General features: G+C 44.6%; 1 protein-coding gene across 2 annotated transcripts; it reads right to left on the bottom strand.

Annotated features, from left to right (window-relative positions):
- Window positions 1–547: 547 nt before the first annotated feature.
- Window positions 548–20,070, bottom strand: Ppp2r1a (protein phosphatase 2 scaffold subunit Aalpha). 2 transcript variants are annotated; one of them, XM_052169970.1, is made up of 15 exons: window positions 19,903–20,070; window positions 14,091–14,181; window positions 10,958–11,058; window positions 9,675–9,907; window positions 8,840–8,987; window positions 8,579–8,734; window positions 6,966–7,080; window positions 6,790–6,860; window positions 6,240–6,374; window positions 4,768–4,941; window positions 4,399–4,459; window positions 3,649–3,803; window positions 2,687–2,829; window positions 1,092–1,218; window positions 548–1,003 (listed from the first exon to the last, which is right to left on the bottom strand). In XM_052169970.1, exons 1-14 carry the CDS (start codon window positions 19,978–19,980, stop codon window positions 1,107–1,109), a joined length of 1,773 nt encoding a protein of 590 aa, XP_052025930.1. In that variant the 5' UTR covers window positions 19,981–20,070; the 3' UTR covers window positions 548–1,003; window positions 1,092–1,106. The 2 variants fall into 2 exon arrangements, with proteins under 2 accessions (XP_052025930.1, XP_052025931.1); XM_052169971.1 differs by having other exon boundaries at window positions 1,127–1,218; window positions 19,903–20,069.
- Between the last annotated feature and the right edge of the window lie 2,475 nt (window positions 20,071–22,545).

Genomic DNA, 22,545 nt, shown 5'->3' with positions numbered 1-22,545 from the left:
CTAGAGTTTGGTTACCAAATTCCAGGTTATATTCAAGCTTCATAGTTAACTAATGCCCTCTTCTGGCCTTTGGTGGTACCTGCATACACATGGCAACACAGAAATCTTGGGAAAAACAACACTCTCTTAAATGTTAAAGGCAGGGAAGATACTGAGGACAAATGGTCTGTCTTCATACAGACTTCCTACAAAAAACTGGTGCAGGTGTGTCCTGAGACTCTTCACAGGGCCCTAACCAAATCTCCTGGTAAGCAGGTTTGGCCTGCAGCAGCTAAAGTGGGGAGCACAGCAAGTGGGGAGCTCCACACTCAGGTGTTATCCCAGCTTGTGCTGCACAAACCTGACAACTCTGCTGTGCCAGTGCCTGAAAACCTGAACTGCATCACAGGACACTGCCCTGAGCAGTCTCTGGACACTCTTGCTGGACCCCAAGTCCTTACTCTTGCTATAACAGGAGTGATATCTGCAGAAGGGTCTCCTCAGAGAAAGCACAGAACAAGCCACAAGGCAGTCGTCTTTCATTCATTCTGATTACTAGAGGACCAAGTGTTTCTACACCTTTATTTCTCCGTGTGGAGTAGGGAAAGGAATAAAATAAAAATGGCACAATTGACACACAAAAAAAACCATGGTTGGGTTTAGGAAAGGGTGGTGTTAAGTAGATGGGGGAGGGGTCCCCATTACAGCAGCAAAAGCCAGTGACCTAGGATGTTCCCATCTTTCCCAATATGGGCAGGAACAACCAGCCCTTCTTTTCAGGCTGCTGTCCTGCCCCAACTTATACTGCCCCAGCCCCTTGGGAGGTGGACAGAGAAGTCTTCCCAGGCTACAGAGAGGAGGAACCGAACCGTGCTGGGGGAGGGGCCTGGGGTCAGACCATGCACAGGGAGTGACAGTCATTTGCCCCCATCACCTCCCTAAGGGAGGTAACTTTGTGGGGGTTGGAGGGTGGACACCAGAGGCCGGCAGTGCTTCTTCTTCCAGCATCAGGCAAGAGAGAGAACTGGGGAAACAAGAACAACAGGCCTCAGAACCATACCACATCCCCCATCCACACTGCTGAGGGCGGCCCCATTCCCAGCAGTCCTCACCCTTCGCCAGAGGTTCTACAGTCTCAGGCCCTTACCAGTCAGAGCCTCCTGGGCAAAGTACTTGACATCCACATCCTGGTCCTGGGTCAGCTTCTCCAGGATGGGCTTGACTTCACTCTGCAGGGTGCTGGAAAGTGAGGGGAAAAGGTGATAGTGAGCTAAGCTAGTATTGCCTTGGGTGTTTGTGTGGACGAGTGTGTCCACAGGTAGAAAGAGGCTCCAGTGTAGGTAAGAATCAAGACAGAAACACACCAAATCATAAAGCAGAGTACAGAACAAAGACACACAAAGCACACACATGGAAAATTCCCAATCCCTAGGCTTGGAATCAAACAAGGAGAGCCTAGCACAGGACTTGAGCAAGTCTGGGAAAGTAGAGCCCATGGGTCTTGTGAAGCTGAGCAAACAGATTCCTTTAGTGACTGAATCTATGCTCACTGAGGCATGTAACTTTATGTGATCTCAAGCTACATACACCACACTGGTCTACAACTCTTGACTCTCTTGCATCAACCACCAGAGTGTGCTGGGAATACATGCAGTTGCGTACCACTGTGCCTGGCATTTTGACTACTTTCCTCCCCCTCTACCCCACTTGCAGCTCTCATCTTCCCATTCTCCAACTTGAATGTCATATGCCATACTTTACTGTATGTCTTCTTCCCATGTGTATCATAGGAATTCTTTATTTTCCTACATACAGGACACTAGAGGAGTTCTTTACACAGAAACATCTCCACACTATCAGGTTAGCCTTCTGATACATAGCTTTTCATTTATTTGAAAGTCATCATATCAATCTCTTCTTTTACACCTTAGCAGGTCTATGCCCAACCCAAGACATGAAGACATTCTTCTACATTTTCTACATGTTTTATTCATCATGCTGGTTCTAGTTTAAAAAATTAATTTGTTTATGCAGAGGCAGATTCTGCTTGGGTTTATGTGGGCATCCAACTGATCCAGCCACTTTCAGGAGACAGACACTTATCCATCAAACTACAACAGTACCAGAGAGCTTTGTGTGCTCTACAAAATATTCCAGCAAGACACGAAATTCCTGTCCCTGCACTTAGCTGCTTCTTAATTATGTGTCAGGTAGACTTGAGCTGCATAGCTTTGTTCTTTAGAATGTATGGGCTAGCCAAGCACTTTGCATTCCCAGGCTAGTTCCTACTAAAACTCTGATATATAATGGCCTCATATTAAATAAAAGTCCAGGGCATGAAGACTGTACATGTTTACCAAAGCTTTCTGTGGCAGTGTTTAATAGTTCCACTAGAAATGCTAAGTATATTTCATTACATGTATTTTTTAATTATGAATTTTTAACACAAGCACATTTTTATCTCTGCATAGATAAAAACACTACATAAAATTGGCTAATTTCATTTTCTAGTAATTTCTTGCTGTTATACAGAACTATCACCCTCTTTTTTTATTCTACTCTAGGGAAATGAATTCTTATTCTAAAACAGAGAAGATTGACTTTGTGGAGAGGAAAGAACAGATACGGGTCACAAAGTATGAAGAAATCACTCCCTGGGCTACATTTTTAAATATCTAAGATGTTTAGAACAACCCTCAGACCTCACCTGTTATCAAGAATGGGTCCTATCTTCTGTAAAGACTTGGCCACATTGAAGCGGACATTGGCCACTGGGTCCCCAGCCATACGAAGAACTGTGGGAAGCATGTGCTTGGTGGTGATATCCTGTCCACAGACCTCAGACAACACCTGAAAACCAGTGAATGGCACAAGTATGATTATGCAAGACTCCCTGCTAAGTCCTCATCAATCTTCTTTTGAATATACTCTCTGGGTCATCATCAGGACCCAGGCGCAGAATGGAAGCATCACTCTCGGGAGAGGTGACCTTGCTGCAGTTCCAAAATTCCTAACACAGTCTTCACTGGGGGTGTGTCAGACTTTGTATCTGGACTTCCACCATTCTCAGCATTTGAGAGGTCTGGATTTCTAACTCCTGAAAATCCTCCTTCATAAAGGAGTCTCAAAATTCTAGTGGAGGAAATAAATAATTTATTTAAAATTGTTTCTAACCCATCCTTTAGCTTCTAGCTTGGGTAGGATTTACATGTCATTAAAGAGTATAAGAAGTAACTAAAATGCTACTAAAAATGAATAATAAGTATATTCTGGCACAGATCAGAACTGTTCTATGCCCTCTATTATAACATTATTTTTCACAGCCTGTTGAGCATCAACATAAATCTCAGAAGATGAGAAAAAACAAAGTATTAACTGCTTAGGTCTTGTGATGTGTGACACACAAACATGTGTTCTCCTTTCCAACCAGTAGAGGCTCACAGATGAGGCTTCTGTATTCATACAGAAGCCTCCCAAGCTTGGAATTCTCACAACCATGCAGTCTTGGCCCTGCAGAGACCTGATCAAATACTGCAGATTCAAGCACTCGCCTGTGCTCCTCAGAGACTCATCCCTAGCCAAGCATCTGGGTAGACAAAAGGTCTTCCTCCACTTTCATGCCAGCAGCACTCCCACTCCCTGGGACCTACAGGCAGTTGGGGTGCTCACATTGATGCAGAAGAGTGTAGTCATTCGGTGCAGGTAGTTAGGGTCTCCAGACATGGCTAAGACCTTGGGGATGATAGTGGCATGGGCCCACTCCTTCCCAAATTTCTCCACTAGCTTCTTAAGGTTGCTGGTGGCAGCCTCACGGATAGCATAGACTGCAATGGAACAGAGCAAGGGAGGTGATTCAAGATGAACGACTGACCAGGAGGGCAGAACAGCTTCACGAGTATCAGCAAATTCAGCAAAAACTGAAAATAGGACTTGCTATGTTTACCTAGACTTTCTTTCTCATACAGCACCTTCTGGCCACCCACACAGGCAGGCACCATTTGCCTCATTATTCAGAAGGACCGATCATTGCGGCTCTGCTCATGCAAATTACACCTCAAGCTATTTAATACATACTAATTAAAACTGCCTGGTACAGAAAAACGGTAACTTTAAATTTTTTAAACCTATAATAAAAATCAAGGAATGTGTTTCACAAGGGCTGAGAGGCCATGGTAAGAAGTCTTCATGTTTTAGAATGTGTATAAAGCTAGAAGATGGGAAGCACTTGGTATGGTTCAGCAGACAAAGTAAATGATTCAAACTCAAGTCTTCTGCATCCACCCATAACCTCAACCCCAATCTACACTCCTCTATGGTTTCTTAACAGCAATATGTAAGCACTCACAGCAGGAGAATGTCCTAGCTTATCTGTCTGTCTTTGGGGCTAACCTATCCTGCTGTGTTGCTGGGAAAACTTACCATGATCCACTAGCCAGGCCATACACAAAGAGTTAAGTTTCTCATCAAAAAATTCCACACCCTGCAGGGAAAAATGATTGGTAAGGGCTTGAGGGGTGAGAGGAAGGATGGGAGGGAGGGCCTGGTCCCAGAGAATCCCACAATTCTCAACCCCACTGATCTGCTAAGTGTTCTTGCTCTGACTAAAGCCCATTCATCTGCTAAGAACCTAATTTCAGAGCACAGTCCTCCCTCCATGGGCAGCTGTCACTACCTACAAGGGGCATTTCCAAGTCCCTTGCTACAGCAACACAGCCCTGGTATTGGGGATATGACTGAACCCTACACGCTTATCACTTCAGGGCCAGCAAAACCTGGATCCTCACTCACGAGCTGTCCAGCCAGCAGAGGCATGTACTCAATGATGGCCAGCCGCACTCGCCACTTGGCATCTTCAGCGAGTTCCACGATGGCAGGAAGCAGGGACTGAGAGAGCTGCCGGATGCCTATCACCTCATTCACACAATCCAGGTTGGAGATGATATTCAGGCGCACTTCAGGACACTTGGAAAGAAAATAGGTAGGTTTGAGAGTACACACTACACACCCTAAAGGGTGAGGGGAACAGGCAAGGGCTCTTTTCTGGGTATTGTCCTATAACACAAAGTATCCACCTAGTGGCAAGAGTAACTGAGGCTCTGAAAGGGAAATGGGAGCCATTTGACAAACTGAAAGAGTGTCTAGTATCTGGAACACAAAGGAGTCAATATGTAGGGCTGATTCTCTATCATTCTTACTTCGCACTGACACAGAACCCCAGATCTTCGGACACATTGACAAATCTCTGAACTGCTTGTCTACAGGCATTGTGAGCTCCAATTTACCATCTGTATGAATCTATCCACACTCATTCCATAGGGCAGGGACCTCTATGGGAGCACATGTGTGGAACAACCCCACACTAGCCATGAAAAGCAATACCCCTGGAAAACCCAAAACCCAGATCCAAGAGCCTTTTTTTCTTCTGGTGCTAGAAACTAAATCCAGAGCTGTGGATGTTAAGACCTTTCAACTGACTTCACAGACATTCACTAAAGAATGACTTCTTAAGTAGGAACAGCCTATGAGGCATCTTTGACCCAGCCTGGGAAAGGGGACAAATCTACATTCTCCATCCTAAAATCAGCCATGGTATAATCTACCTAAGTGCTCCATTACAGAATGCCAATGGAGGTGGCACCACACTACTCTGGCTTCCCAGGACCTCTGGCCATCTATCTCTTACCTCTCCCTAATACTCGCTATATTTTCCTAATAGGAAGAACTCGTGAAGCTACAGCACTTGTCTAAAGATTCAAATCCAATTCCCTAAACTGTTACCACAGTGCAGCACAGGCAGGTATGGTGACCAGACTGGCTATGGTCAATGGAGCATCTAGAAGCTACAGTCATTTTAATGGGGCCTCTGGTGGGCCAGGAGACAAATTACAGCTATGGCTTCAGACCAAGAAAGCCAGGCCAGGAAGGATAATCTCTCACAACAGAACCAATTGAAATGATGTGAGAGAAATAATCACAACTTAATGATTTCACTGTATTCTAGTCTCTATGGCACCTGAAGCTCTAAACCACGGCCTACCTCTCCTAGTACCTAAGTTTGAGTGGAATTATGGGACAATTTATCCATCTGCTTCTCTGTACTAGCACATTCTGTGGGTCCCATGCAATGTCTGACAAGAATGTGTGAACAAGCAGACACTTATGCCTGTCATCAACTTAGCAAAACAGGGCGTGTGGTGCCAATATTTTAAGATACTCTTGGATAATTTGATTGACTTTGAAAACCTTCCTGCCACTCTTACCTCATCCTTCAGCTGAGCCAAGAACAGGGGCAAGAGGTGTTCGATGGTGTTGTCTTTGCCCAGAATGGGAGAGAGGCCCATGATGACCGAAGCAAGTGCTGACTTGACATGTTGGTTAGCATCTGACACGAGCTCCTTCAGAACAGAAAGAGGTAGCCAAGGTCAGAAAATCCCCTTTAATGCCAACTGGCCAGAGACAGTAGCCCGGATTTCAAGACCAGTCTTCTGCTTTTCACATAGTCGGGGCATCTCAGGGCTGCACTGCACTTAATGGGATTGTTTGTTATGTGAGCCCCAATCCTGGGGCCACTGCCCCACTCCCCAAAACTCTGTGGATAAGGGAGCTCTGGTCTTTGAGCAGTAAACACATCCCTTAGATCTCAGGGTTAGCTGCAATCTTCAGATTTTGCCTACAGCCTAATTCATGACTGTTAAACATAGTTACTGTATCCCAAAAGGGCTGCAAACCTAGCTTGGATCTGATTGTACCTAAACCCAAATATTCACTGTCTCCAGCAGCCTCAAATTCTACCACCAAATACTCCATTACCTTGATGCAGGGCAAGATCTGGGTCATGATCACATTCTCCCGGCAGTCAGATGAGAGATTTTCACAGAACTCTATGGGCAGGGACAGGAAGATGCTGGTGAGACTTGATGCTCTGGGCCCATCCCTGCCTCTTAGAAATCCACCCATCTAGTTGTGTTCTGGCTGCCAGCACCAACCTTTGACCTTGTGGGAGGCTGCGGCCCTCACCTCGGCCTCACAGTCCTTCATCAGGTTCTGGAAGGCAGGTACCAGATCTGTCTTGGTAATCTCAGGCCCCACTGCTTTCTGGAGCTGAACAATAGAGAAGAGAAGCAGAACTAAAGAGTCTGGCAGCCACTCAGGGCTAAAGAGGCAAAAATGGATATAAAAGCACCAGAATGAGGTTAGGACACAGCACAAGGGACATAGTCCCAGCATGATTACACAACCAACTAGTGAAGTTGTCACCTCTCTGAAGATGTCTTCAGAAATAGAAGGAGGGTTATAGGACATCCTGCACAGTATGTTTTCCACTTATTGTTCAGGTCACCTGAGGTTGGATTTCCCATTACCTAAATACAGTAAGTGGTTCCTGATGTTGTCTAACATAAAAATGTTAATATTTGTATTTTATTTTAGTAATTGAAATGATTAAAAAACAGTAAAGAGGAAAACACATGCCAATAACAAGGATACAGGAAAAGGATGTAGATGAGTCTGCTTCAACTTGGTAGGTAGAAGAACAGCTTGGGAGCAGGATGACTCTCTACTACTAAAAGAATAAAGTAAAAATCTTGCAGGGCCTTGTACTGTCCTCCAAGGCACAGTGTAAGCCTGCTTCTTTGTAGATCAGAAGTCTAACTTGCCATTACTGCTAAAACCCCCAGGCACACATACTTCTACATGGCCAGACCTTAAACAACTTCACTAGACCCAGGAATACATTAGTTTGGGCTGAGTCTTCCATGAGGAGCTCTTGCCCATCATTCCCTCTCCTTTGCTCACTGAATCTCAGCATCCAGCCATGAATGCTACTGCTTACTCAGTCTCCTATCTCCTACAGCCTCTGCGCATGCTTATCTTTTTGCTCCAAGCACTACATCCTTCTCTCAACTCCATCAAGCAAACAGAACACACAAAACACTCCATTAGAAATAATTTCTTTTTTTAAGATTTATTCATTACAAGTATGTGAGTACACTGTCACTCTCTTCATACATACCAGAGGGCACTGAATTTCATTACAGATGATTGTGAGCAAGCATGTGGTCCTGGGAACCCAGGACCTCTAGTGCTCTTAACTGCTGAGCCATCTCTTCTAGCCCATCGGCATTTTTATTGAGGCTGACTCTTAGCTTGCTCCTTGAAGGCCAGGAATGTGTGCAATTAACTAACTCCAGAACCTTGACCAAAGATAATGCTACTAACTATGCACTTGGCAATATAGCACCAACAGTAGAGTACTTGTCTAACATGGGTTAAGAACTGGGTTCAATTCTCAGTATTAGCAAGTTGGGGGGGGGGGGGGGACATGCTGTTAGCTAACAAAATTTAGATTTCAGCACAAACACCATGTGTCACTGCTCTGACTAGCTTGTGGTTGCTGACCACTATCACTGGGACTGTGTCTTTCTTAGGTTTTAAGTTTAGGAAACATGCTTTCTTAGAGTTGGAACTTGGCTTCAGAATCACTCAGCATAGCACTCTGATTCTAATCACCCACCCAGGACTGGCTCTGGGAGATGTATGTGGCTCCCTGCTCCCATCAGAGAGCCTCAGTGTCCACCCCTGTGTAACTATGCCAACTTACCTCTGTGAACTTGTCCGCCACCATGTAGCGAACACGCCAAGACTTGTCCTCAGCAGCCTGTCGCAAGGTGGGCATCACTAAGGCCTCCAGGTCTTCCTGGGGCAGAAGCTGGGCAATATTCACACATGCCTCCACTGCCAGCAGCCGCACCGAGTCCTAGGGAAAACAGCGGGAGGAGTGGGGAAGCAGAGGCCCACTGAGCCTTAAGGGTGCACTCCTTCCTAAGCTTACTTGCACTATGAATGTTGATGACTGACTTACCTGCTCGTCAGAGGCCAGGTTAGAGAACATGGGAATGATCTCACTCTTGACATTGTCCAGCTCCAGTACCTTGGCAAATTCCCCCAGCTTGGAGGCAGCGGCCCGCCGCACCATGGGGGTGTCATCTGAGCACAGGTTCCGGAAGTACCTGGGATTGGATGGAGGCCCAGACTTAGGATCCTGGAAAGCCCTAACAGCTAGTGTCACAACACAGCACAGAGCACTGCTGGGTCTGCTGTAAATTCTGGTGCTGACAATGGTGACTTTGTACACTCATGACTTCTTTGTCTTCTCAGTTCTATAAACGGACCAATGGCAACAGCAAGTCCCCACAGAGCTGACTTGAGGTCTCAAACAGTACAACACAGTACTTATAACTGTTTAAATTTGAGTGACTCACCTTCCATTTCATGAGCAACTACCTCATTAACAGACACACGAAGACTAATGGGGACATGCAGCATGTGCATATACATGGCTATTACCTAGTAGCATGAAGTGACAACTTAGAAACTTGTGTTTAATAGGTCTGAGCAACCAGACAGTCAGAGATGAGAGGTCTAAACCTGGGGCAGGCTGGCAATAACACCAGACACTATTTGTTGTGTTGTACTTTGCTCCAAGCCCACCATGTGCAACTAATGGCAGGAATAGATTTCCATGAAGGCAGACAGGCAAATTCACCCTGAGGTGTGGTGTCCAGTATGAAGCACAGGCTTCTCTGAGGAGAGCTGAGGAGGGAGGAGGGAGACATGGAGGACACTAGGTCCTGGGAAGAACTAAAGGGGCTGAGGCTTAGAGGAAGGATACTACGGTGAGGGGAGTGAGAACTTACTGTCGAAGTTCTGCCTTCACAGCACTGGATACTCGGGGGTAGCAAACTGAGAAGAGACCACAGGCCGAGGTACGGGAGGTGAACCAGTCTCCACCCGCCAGCCGCTTCACCAGAGGCACAAAGTGAGCCTCTAGATCGGAAGGTGAGTGCTCATGAGAGATGGCCCGCAAGGATTCTACCGCCTTGTCTCGCACTACTGTCTCTTCCACTGTGGCCAGTGACTCGAGGGGTGGCTGTGATGAGAACACAAGGTTAGAAACCAGTGATTTTCTTACTGTTTCAGCTATGGAACCCTATCTCATGGCCTAACCCAAGACTCCTCTGATCTACCCAACCACGTTCTTCTGATAACAAGCTTCCTATAAGGATCTCTCAGGAGGCCCATGTGTGTGTAGCTCTCAATATACAATAAACATTGATGATAGGGCTCCAACACCCATGAAGTAGGTTTTAGGCAAGGCTACTGTATTGCTCACCTTTTATCATTCCTTCTATGTGAGTCTTGTAAAACAGTCTTAATACTGTCCTCATTAATCAAAGAGCAGGTATCAGAAGTAATACCTTGCAATTTGTCTAAGCTGCTAACAGCCATGATCACTTGGCTCTCTTTCCCTACACAGCAGGTCCTGTCAGGATCAGATTCTGTCTGTGCTGCCAGAACCTACAGCACAGTATCATTCAACAGAAAGACACACTAATGGTAGGGTATGGTATGGTATGGTATGTCCTGGTGCAATTAAGCAGACAATCTTGACAATTCATCTCTGTCATTTACTAGTAGTAGTCCCTGATGAGATGGGTTTAACCTGGTATTCTACATGGTTCATCCTTCATCCATCAAGAGAACCTTCCAAGCCAAAATGGTAGGTAGATGACACATCTCACCCAACCATGACAACCACAATACCTAACTATGAATTCTTACTATATTGGCCAAGTGTTGTTTGAGGCCATCTAAGTCAGTTATCAGAGGGAATTTCAGTGGCCTCCAATTTACACAGGCAGACATAAAGGTCTGTACTCTTCAAAGTCATACCAGGAAATAACAGAACCTTGCCTGACCCAAACTTACAACTCTACATGTAGAGTGTCGCCAAGTCCTAGTGTGGTTAAGTATGCAGAATGGATGACAACTATAGACTTGAGTAAAAATTACATCCAACAGTGATTCATTCTGAGGTCATATCTAGTCTTATCCTGTTTCGAAGTATCCATAGGCAGAAACCACCACACTATCCCCAAGGTGGAGAAGAGGATTAAGAGACTTTGCAGCTTTCACTCACCAGCAGACAGTGCACATACTCAGGCCCTCCCACCAAAGTGGTGAAGGTCCCCAGCTGTTCAGCCAAGGCCAAGAGGACCTCGTCTTCATCATAAATGGTGTCTGTGGAACAAAGACCAAGTCCATTAAAAACTCAAGTCAAACCAGTAGCCTAAGCTTCCAGTGAGCAAAACCACTCAGCTTTGTCACGGTCAGCACCCCTATCTCCCAATCTGCCATTCCTCCTCATCTACCTGGTGAGCAGAGGGTGCCCAAGCCTCACATCTGCCTTTTTGCTCCATGCTAGGTGTGGGAAGTAGCAGAGTAGCACAACTACTCTAACCCCAATTTTGGCTTCCTCTCAACAGTGACAAAAAAACCCACACGTATGCAGCACAGGATGTCCACTGGAGCTTTAAATATGCAGGAACTCACTTTCAAGTACCCCTATCAGGAGCTTTCATCACCTGTGCCCAAGAGTAGATTTGGTGTGCTCCAGCTCCTGCCAGAACTACAATGCCATGTGAATAAAGTGACAAGGAAACTAAGCCTCCTGCCTAAACTCAAAGGTGTCTCTCTCTTTCCTCTCTCTCCTCTCCTCTCTCCCTCCCTCCCCCCTCCCCCCCCCCTCTCTCTCTAGCCCTGCCTCTGCTGAGGGAACGCTGACTTCTGGTGGAATGTGCTCTCACTTGCTGTTCATCAGCACTGTAGCGCTCTCCACCTTGGACTTGCCATGACGGAGCTAAGCAGGGCAGCCTCAAGAGAAACCATACCTCATCCATACCTCACACAACCACATTCAAAAACAGCAAAAACACACCTGTTGATTTTTCCCTCAAGAAACTAGCTGAGGGGCTGGGGGAATGGCTCAGAGGTTAAGAGCACTGACTGTTCTTCCAGAGGTCCTGAGTTCAATTCCCAACAACCTCACAACCATCTGTATAGGATTCAATGCCCTCTTCTAAGGAGAGTGACAGGGTATACACATACATAAAATCAATAAATCTTTGAAAAAACATACTTAAAAAATTAGCTGACTATTCTATAGATATGAGCTCAGAGTACTGCAGCTTGTGTGTGCTGAAATACTATCACCATTCCAGAAATGTCTGCCACTTGATGTTCTAAACAGTGTCTGGGCTCATAGCAGAAGAAATCTGACATTACTTAGAATCTAAGAGCTCAAAAATAAATTTATTTGAATTACAGTTCCTCTTGGATCTTTGGCTGCCCACACTTCCAGGCTCCTACAGTTCTTGTTATCTGGATTCTCTCTCTCTCTTAAAAAATGCAATTTTCAAATTATACACCTGGATAGTATTTTCCTACTACTTAGTGAACTGCAATAGCAACTCACACACAGTGACTTATGACATTACAATCATAGGAAAACAGCGAGACAGGCCTAAACCCTGGCCTTCTGACTACAGGGGCTTTGTTCTCAGATGTTACCTTGCCGACTCGACTGGCTTGCAACATCTGTACCTCCCCTCACACACACTGTCTATATCTACATTGCTTCTGCATCTGACTCCATCTGTATTTCAGCACCATACACATCTATAGGATTAAACCCCAGAGACTCCATACTGTACAGAATGCCAGTAAAAGACAGCCCTAGGTGGCATTCCTAGTGCCCCTATCCCTGATAACCTTTTCACCCCACTTCACCAGTCCTTTACATTGGTTATTCTCAAATGCACAGCTCAATCCTCTCAGAATCACCCACAGCACATGCTATACATATACACTTCTTATAAAAAAGCCTTTCAACTAGTGAGCTGAGTCTAAGCAGTGGAGGGCATTCCCAGGATCCCAGAAGGATAAGGCTATAGCAGTTTATTTCAAACTAGGGGCTAAATGGCTTTGCCCATACCAATTTTTCCTGTAATTATTCTTCACAACATCCTGCTGTCCTAACATCTACCTCTGTCTCAGAATTCTAAATCTTTTGGGTATTTCTTACAGTTCATCAAAGGAAGACACTTGGTTTGGTACCACATGCTAATGCCAGAAGTAGATACCTACTCTTGAGGCTGTGTGTAATCAGACCTGTAAACTCATTATTAGCTGTGGTATATGAAAAAGCACTGAATCTCCACAGATCTCAGTTACCCATATGTCAAATAGGCCTTGGCCTATCACCTTTTCCAGGTCATCTACAGGAGATGATCAAATACAAATCGCTTCTGTCTGTAATAGCACTTAGAATCTTTAGTTCCAACTCTAAGTAGACATGAGTACAGTAGGAGAAACATGAGAATACTAACAGCGGAAATTTAATAAGGTGGCTCACACATGGCAGCCTCTGTACTAAGTACTTGATGTGCACCTTCATACAGTGGACTTGGTAGGAGCTAACTGAGTCCACAAACATGCCTTGCTCTGCCACTGGACCTTCACACTTCATTTAAGTTACAGAATCATGCTTATCTTACTCATGACCCTCTGAAGCAGGTAGATGTGAAATATCTTGCCCAAAGTCATACTATAGGAAACCAGGAAAGCAGAGATGTGAAATCATACTCCATTTCTGCACAATTAACGAATCCTGTTAACTATAGAACCTGAATATAAAATCTCCCTTAGTCATGTCCAAACAGAAAAATCTGATAGAAATTAGTCATTTCATGTTTCTATGCCTCAATTTACTCATGTACAAATTAACAACAACAGCATTTGCTGCTTTAAGGTGTTGCTGTGAGACTGAGATGAAAGGCACTGGACTTGGGCATTTAAGAGTATAGGCACCATTCTAATATACAAGCCAACTCAGTAGCACAAAACAGGAATCCAGTGGAAAGTTAGCATGTGACAACTATGTAATAAAAGTTAATGATTATTGCTCTTTAATGCCCAAATCAACAACAAAAAGTGGAAAAGATTATCTTCATTCTAGAGATGAAAAAAATAATCTACTAAACTTATCTAAGGTCAACCCTAACAACTGAAGCTGTGATTCAAGCTAGGTTCTATTGCTTTGTCTTTCTAGATCATTCCCTTAGAAGACCATATGTAGCTCCTATAGAGTATTGCTCCATGCCACAGTGGCATAGGAAAGACTTACAATGTATTAACTTACAGTGAGGAATCTTGATCACTTAGCAAGAAATACCCAACTGTCCTCACTGCATCTGGGTCCCAGGAATGCTTACCTGTAAGGAAGGGCAGGAGCTCACTTCTGGTCCGTTCAACCCCAAGGGCCAAGGCAATGGTGGAAAGCTTCTTGATACTATTGAGACGAAGCTAATGAAAGGACAAACATAGGGAGAGAGAAAATTAGGGACTTTGTAGCCACAGGAGTCCCACAGCCCTGAAACTATTAGGACAATCCCTGAAAAACTTGCTACTATGCATAAAGATGCTCCATGATCAACAGTAGATAGTAAAATAAAACTAAGCAATTCTATGTTCCTAAAAGAAATATTTAACATTAGCGATGTTAGCAATGGAAGACAGAACTTCCCTTGGGTCTGTCCAAATTTAGACTAAAACAGAACTCTATTCCCCTAACCCTTACTCTTTGCTCCACTGCCCCACTACTACAGAGAACACTTAAGAGGTGGTGGCAGGAGAGCAGGAGAATCATAAGTTCAAGGTCATCCTTGACTCCATACAAAGTTACAGGCCAGTCTTAGCTACAAGAGAACCTGTCTCAAGAAACAAACCAACAACCCAGGACTGGTGACTTACAGAGGCAATAAGAACTAACACTCTAACATTACCTTAAGAACAAAACAGCCACACATAGTGGTGCACCCCTGTGACCTGAGCACTCAGAAGACTGGAACAGAAAGATCCTTGAGTTTGAGACCAGCTTAAATTACATAGCAAGACCACATCACACCACCACATCTTACTGCTGCTCCTATAAGCAACACCAATTAAAGTGACTGTAAGCAGAAGGAAGACTGAGAAGAAGGTGATCAGTAGGAGTGACCAAGGACAGAGAAGATCATGATCAAAATGCATCATGTAGATACAGGAACATTTCCTGATGAAACAAACCCCTATTACGCATAATTAATATATGCCAACAAAAACAAAAAGCAAGACTAGTAATAAGAGTTCTAATCCCTCCAGTTCCGTGGGCTGACCTACAATATAAAGGTATATATATTCAGTTTCCAGGTAAGCATGTGCTGCTGCTTATGTTTCCGGCTTGTAGCTTCTCCCACATATAGACAATAACAGCAAGAATTGTTCTTGCCCAAAGCCAATCATAGAAAGCCTCATATTTCCCATACCTTACTCTCCTATAGTAGCCATAAATGATGAATCCTGATTGTAAACTATAAATACCATTTCAAAATGGCTTCTGTCACACATATCCAAGGAGAATGAATGCTGCTATGGCTAAGAAGAATGCTAAAACCTTTCTATGTTTCCCTCACCCAGGCAATTACCAAATAGGGTAAGTAGGAACCTTGATTTACTGCCAGCAGCTAAAGAAGCATAAAACCTGCAACTGGAATCCGAACGTTGGGGGGACATTCTTAGAAATGAGACCTCACCTGTGGGATCTTACATTCTCCATATTACGGGACACTGACTGGTAAAGGCGGCTGCAGAATAGAATGCTTGTTTTCTAGTGGGGAAATCATGCACCTTTTAGGATCACGGAGCTCTCTCCAATTGTGGTGTATGAGCAGAGGAAAATACAAGTCCTCTGTTCTTTCAACTACTGCATGTGCGGAACACACACCAGTCCTAACACCTCGTCCTTGCGAATGTGTCCTTGCAAAGGTCCTCCAAAGAGGATCTTTGCTGATAGTGAGGGCGAGGGTAAAACCATCCTCAATTCAGAGTTGGTCCTAGACCCTATGAGTATCCTTATAAGTAACAGAAATGGAGAAGGCATATTTACAGAAGGCATGGTCATGTGAAAATGGAGGAAGAGGTTGGGGTGGCATATCCACAAGGCAAAGAACATAAAGAAATTGTCAACAGCTCCCTGAAGTTAAGAGAGATATATGGGGTAGATCTCCATGGGAACCTCAGATGACTCAACCACATTGAAACCTTCATTTCATTTTTGGTGTTTAGGACATTGAGAGACCTCAATGTTGTAACCCAACCTATTTGTAGTGATTTAATACAGCAGCCAACTGTCTGGCTAACACACAAAACTGGTCTGTCTTTAAGTATTTACATGCCAGGTTCTCACTTGATTATCTCTATCCTATTAATGTATATGTGACCATGCCTCTCCATTACACAAAACTGAGGCTTAGAAAAGAGACAGTCAGCTAGAACAGCACTGACAGATGACTGTGACATCTCCCTGTCTGTTTCTTTCTTTCCACAGGGTGCTTTTTTTTTCTATCTAGCTCCAGAGCTGTATCAAGAATGCAATGAGATCATTCTGTGAAGAACACAATGCCTGAGAGATTCCAAACTCAATTCCCACAGGGAAACCCTCTTAGTGGAAGGAAAAAGAGAACACAGAAGACTGAGGGAGAGGTAGGAAGAGGAACAGACTCTATCGGCTCTATTTCCAGGCCCCAAACAACTAGAAAGATGTCTACAAGAGACCTTGATCTTGGAAAAGTATGGTTCCCACATCAGGGGGATTTACGGGGTCTCTGGGCTCACAGACAATGCTGAGAATCTGATAAAATGATACGATGAAAACTGTACCTGAGCACAGCTGCCTAAGCCTGTATCCCCAGCACTTGGGAGGCTATGGCAGGAGCATTATGTGTTTCAGGTCAGCTGAAGCTACAAAACAATATCTTAATTCAAAACAAAAATGTATATAGTAGTTTTCATTCCATGTCACCATGTCTTTTGGAGCAGTGGAAGGACCAAAGAGAAACCAAATCTCATTTTGGTAGTAAAAATATCTCAAGACGAAGTACTATAAATGCTCCCTCTATCCCCTCCTCCCTTCAAAAAAACCCTTATTTTCACTCAAACTATAAAATGTACAGAGATCTATAGAAAGGTTAAAACCAATAAATATAGCAAATACTAAGAATCCACAGATGCTGACAGTTAGCCTGCAGGTGCTCAATGCACAGTTGAGTACCCAGGAAAAAAACTTGTTCTTTTAATCACTGGTAAATGTTCCCAGCCTTACAGGCCAGTCTCTGAATCACTCAACTTGTGCTCACAGCACAACAGCTGCAATAGGAAGGAACTATTACGTAAACAAACTAGCGTGGCTTTTATTCCAGCAAAGCTTTACTTGCAGAAGTTGGCTGTGCATGGTTATGGTGCTTAGGCTGTATTTTGCTGACCTGCATACTAGTTTTTCAACATCCTTCCCTCAATTTTTTTACATGCTTGTGCTCTTCTCCCAGCTGGACTATGGGACGTGCATGGGCCAGGGCAACAACTGATGACCAGTGAGCAGCAGCCCTAAGGGCAATGGATGGTATCAGGGAGCAAGCACCATTCCATTCATGACCTTCAGGCCACAATAATAGCATCGTGCATCATCTACAGACCGTCCCGTATGCACAGAAAGCTCATTCAGACTCTGCTCTGAGGTTTTTGGAAAAAACATATTAACAGGTGAGGATTCTGATGCAAAACAACCGGCACTTGATGGAAAGCAGTGTGTTCCCAAACAGAACCTAAGCAGACGGACTATCTGCATGGTCACTGTGGAAATATGTTGAGGAACTGGGTTCTGAATACCAAGCTTCCTGTCCATTTGTGGGCAGTTCCTTCACTCTAGCTTTGATTTTGTCAACACTGTGCATTGTTTTCTTCAGAAAGATGGCACTGTGAATGTTGGGGTAAAGTGGCAGAAAGCTGTGCAGCCTTGTTGCCTAATTCAAGGCTATGCTGTCATGAGGCCATTTTCACCCAGCAATACCTGACAGACTTCTGATCTTCAGAAAGATATAATAAAACTTTATGTGTTTTATAATAAATTTATGGTGATTTGTTACGGAATCCTGACAAGACTGGCACACTGACCTAAGCTAAACAAGTTCCTTATTGTCTCCAGGTAAGCATTTCATTCAACAGCTTCCCTCAACCTTAGCACTAAAATCTTTGTTTCCTACAAAGGATGTCCTATATACTGCAACCATGTTTAACAGCATGCATGACTGCAACCTACTAAAAGCAGCAACCATCTCCCAGTTGTGACAACCAAACCATCCCTAGACATTACGAAACATCCTTGGAGGCAAAAAAAAAAACCAGAACTACAGCCATTGTGTGTGTGTGTGTGTGTGTATCCTTTTTCTGGAATCATCTCCAACTTTTCAAACTTTACATCCTGGAAGGACCCTCCCTCGACTGGACTGACTTAACTCCTCACCCAGTTGTCTAGATGTTACACACTCTGCCCAGAATCTAATGGCTCCTTAAGCAAGCAAGCACTGTTTCAAATTTTAACAAGACTTTCCCATGCTTACTTTAACACTGTACTCATTTCTTATTTTCTCCTTAATATTTTCCAAAGTCAACATAATACCTATTTATCTCTGACCACTCACTAAAAGGTTGATTCCATTAAGGCAAGTTTTATCCTTTTGCTCCCAGCTGTCCACAACTATCTAGAGCACCATTCTGAAGAAAAGCCCAACAAACGTTTGTTGATTCACTATTTTAACATTGACAGGTCTCATCATTTCTTACACGTGGTAACTTGCAGATTTATTTCTGTTTACCTGCTTCACACCTAGCCTTTGTACAACAACCAGACTGTAATTTGTTGATACAGTATCACTATGTAAACCAGGCTAGTCTTTACCTCCTGAGTGCTGGGAGTACTGGCATGCACCACTATACCAAGCTCTGGTCTCCTTTATGACCCCAATAACACTCCTCTTTGCAGAACACATGCAAATAAATTCATAGTTTGCCCAAAATCAGATTATTATTCCCATTTAACAGAAGAGAAACACAGATTGCCTGAGTCAATTAGCAAGAAGTGCAAAACCCAAGAGTACAATCCAGCCTTGTGGACAATAGAACCAGAGTCAGACATAAATACTTAAGACTTAGAGGATAGGCCGAGGCTCAGGAAGTTGACCGAGTGCAGCATGAGCAATTCTATATAAAAGGAAAAGTAGAAGTCTCTAGAACAGTGCCACAATAGCCACACACACACACCCAAAATAATAGCTAACATTTACGGAGCCTTTACAAATAGCCAAATTTATTTTACTACTTTTCCTCAGCCACCGAGGTAACCAGGGCTATTATTAGTCGCTATTTATATTAAACAGAAGCCAGGGGCGATGCAATAATGTGCACACAAGGTCATCCTCAGGTGAGAGGAATCGGCCTTGAGGTTTGACCTCTTTTTCAAACTCACAGCCGTTCGACGATTCAGGGGCCCTGGCTCATTCTTCTCCCATGAACCAGAGCTATCAACTCGCTCGGCAGGCCGGCCTGGGACAAGGTTGGAGAACAGGTGGGTCTGTGCACGTGACCCATCCCAGATATGGCTAATTAAATCTCTAGTGAGGATACTTTCACGGCCTCCTTCAGGAGAGCTACCCCAAAGTACAAGGTGGAGGGCGGTGAAGAATGAATAGAAATCCCGGTATCAGACCCCACTCGTTCCAGTTAAAACAAACAAAAGCACGAAAAGCAATGGGAACTCTATCCTGGTCTCCAAGACCCCTGAGGGCTTCTCCTACACCGCAGGTCGCGCGCCCCCGCGGATTCCCCACAAGGAGCCATTCTGAGTCGGCCGCCAATCACCGCCTGGCAGGCGGCAGCAAGACCGCCACCCTATCTCGGGCCACCCAGGCCCAGATCTGGGGCGGCCGCGCGCACTCAGGTGGGACCCTCGAGGCTTGCCCTCCGCTTGGCCGGGCACCCAATGAAGGCTGCCGTCTCATCGAACCTTGCCATCAAGAAAGATGAGACCTGAATTCTGATTGGCCGCCGCTGCTTTCCGCCACTCCCGGAGAACCCGGAGCCATCGCTCCCACATTCCGCGAAGATCCCCGACCCCAATCTCCCCCACACATTCTAACGGAAGGGTCCCCGCACCTGAACGTCCTCATTGCGGAGTTCATCTATGAGCACCGCAATGGGATAGAGCGAATCGTCACCGTCGGCAGCTGCCATCTTGGCTCCCTGGCGTTTCTATCAGGCAGCGGCGAGCTCCGGGCGGAATCCGGGCTCAGGCGGGGCGGTGCCGGGGAAAGGACGCAAAGCGGACGTGGGGGCGCCCGAGCCGCGCTACAGGGGCCGTCCCACCGCCATTGCCGCATAAGCTCGCGTCTGTTTGGTCTGAACCAAGCAAGTCCCGCCTACTTCTCATTCACCATTGGCCAGACGAATCAAGTGCTTTCCGCCTCCCCCCGCCCCCCAAGCAGGACGAGCGGAAGCGGAAGTGAAGTGTATTAGTGACCAAGATTGTGCCCGCCTACGTCGCTGCTAGCAACCACGGAACGAGCAGGTCTAGCTGCCAATGAGCCTCGAGGGTGGGAGGTGGCTAAGATGGCCCCATGGGGAAGCACGGAGAAGATTTAGGCCAGAGTCATGGGAACCATGCGTGACGCAATGAAAGACAGGCTTGTCTGATTGTGCTCCTGCGGCTGTTATGTCGGTCCTTGTAAAGGAGGGACTCCTGAGCAGGGAGATTTGCCCTGCTTGGTTTCTAGGACACGGTCCTGGGGCTGGTGGCTTTCAAGGCTTTGTTACTCTCCCCCCCAGCCCTCCTTACCTTGAAGAAATGGAGTGGCCAGCACTTCATCCTGCTGGGGAGCTTCTAGGTAGCTAGTAAGAAATGAACGAGGTCGAAACTGTTTGAGGATGGACCCCTGCCTCATAATCGCTTCTCCCCTCCCCATCCTTCTACCTCCCCTTACTTCCATTCCTTCCTTTCCCCCTCTTCCTCTCCAGTCAGAGAGAAAATTAAGAAAACACCCTCACGGAGAGTGGGCGTTCCTAATCAATGATACCTATTCGATTATCACGTTTCTCTGACCCTGAATGGGAAACCCCTGGTCTTGTGATAAAGAACAAAAGGTATAGCCATGTGTGCAAGTGCACATGATTTCAGTGACGAAACTCAGGAAGCAAAAACTGGTCATCTTTCTGAGATTCACATCATTTTGGTCTACTAAGTGACCTCCAGGCCAGTCAGAGCTATATGGTATAACCTCCAAAAGAGAGCCATACCATTACCCCATCCTATAAGAGTTAATTCAAATGGTCTATCTTAGAAACACTCTACCTCACTATGGAGTTTGGTACAGTGGTACTATTGTGCATTCTTTGTGAGTCTATTTTCTTTATGATCTCTCTGACCATTCTTCAGTTTCTTCCCTTATTCTATATGAACTCTTCTATACTGTATGTGTTTCTGAAACCAACCAAGAGAAAACACAGGAACTGGGGAGCTCAGGGGAGCATATGGAGAGGAGCTCCAAACAGTGCTTTCTTGGACACTTTTTCTGATTTGACAGATCTTTATGGAGAAAATGTCCCCTTGCCTGTCTCCTCTCCTTTCAGACATAGTAAAGTTTTCTAGTCTTTGTTTTGAACAGTCCTAGGCTAAACATTGTAGGAAGCACTGGATTTCTTAACAAGTACAAGAAGAGGGTAAGTTTAATTAGTACAAGGTTGTAATTGTTAATTGGGCTTTTCAGGGGCTAGGTGAGTTCTTACTGGCATTTCTAATCAATTTAGGTGAATTATGACAACTCAAATAATAAGGTTTTCATCTACTTTTTTGATTTTAAATTTGTATCTCTTATGCTGAAAAACACTAAATTTTTAGTGACATTGACATAATAATATATATGATTAATGATTACAATTTAGGATATTTAGAAATATTAAATGTTAAGAAATTATGCCATGGCCAATACAGCTGGGCTTCAACAAGGACTAGCAAGGAAGGTAATTGGAGACAGAGACACAAGACTCTAGGTTCACTTTAAGAATGAACTATTCTTACTTTTCCCATTGTTGTTTATGTAATGTTTAGCACATTCCAAGCTCTTTGGATATTCCAAGCCGAGTTAGAGAAACAGTCCCTTTGGGCCCATTATCTAAATTCTGTCTTTTATATTTCGCTGCCCTTGTTGGCTTCTTTTACCCACTAATGAACATGTGAACTCACAGACACTGAGACAGCATGTACAAGACCTACACAGACTCAAAGCCCCAGTACTGAGAAGGAAAAGTGACACAAGGTCCCACTCCCAAGCTAAAAAGCTGTTTGCAAGTGATACCTCCTGGGAATAGTCTACCAAAACCAAAAGAAGCCATGCTTTTTGGCTTCATTTGGCATTTTCTGTTTTTCTGCTTTTCTTTTTCTGTTTCTTTGGGGGTTTTGTTTGGTTTGTACTGAGAGAGAGAAGAGGTGATGCCATCTGTTAGCAAATTATAATAAGTCTACCATGTATATTTTCTTTTTTTTATAGTTTCTTTTTTTAATATTTTTATTTTCTATATTCTTTGTTTACATTCCAAATGATTTCCCCTTTCCCAGATGCCCCCTCCCCATATGTCCCATAAACCTTCCCTCCATCCATTCTCCAATCACCTCCCTCCTTTTTCTTTGTCCTTATATTCCCCTCCAATGCTAGATCAATCCTTTCCTGGATCAGGACCCTCTCCATAGTTCTTCATGGGAATCATTTGTTATGCGATTTGTGCCTTGGGTATTCAGGGCTTCTG

This window comes from Apodemus sylvaticus, chromosome 23 (assembly GCF_947179515.1).
Source record: "Apodemus sylvaticus chromosome 23, mApoSyl1.1, whole genome shotgun sequence".
Classification (NCBI taxonomy): domain Eukaryota; kingdom Metazoa; phylum Chordata; class Mammalia; order Rodentia; family Muridae; genus Apodemus; species Apodemus sylvaticus.
The sequence above is the reverse complement of the archived record's forward strand: the minus strand, read 5'-3'. Positions and strand labels throughout refer to the sequence as shown.

What these genes read in the sequence shown, in the direction of transcription:
- Ppp2r1a (XM_052169970.1), bottom strand. Translation starts at nt 19,980, where the DNA reads ATGGCAGCTGCCGACGGTGACGATTCGCTCTATCCCATTGCGGTGCTC. An exon ending in AGTATGTGCACTGTCTGCTG is followed by an intron (nt 9,908 to 10,957) that starts GTGAGTGAAAGC and finishes TTCTCATCACAG; the next exon opens with CCACCCCTCGAGTCACTGGC. An exon ending in GGACCCATTCTTGATAACAG is followed by an intron (nt 1,219 to 2,686) that starts GTGAGGTCTGAG and finishes CTCACTTTCCAG; the next exon opens with CACCCTGCAGAGTGAAGTCA.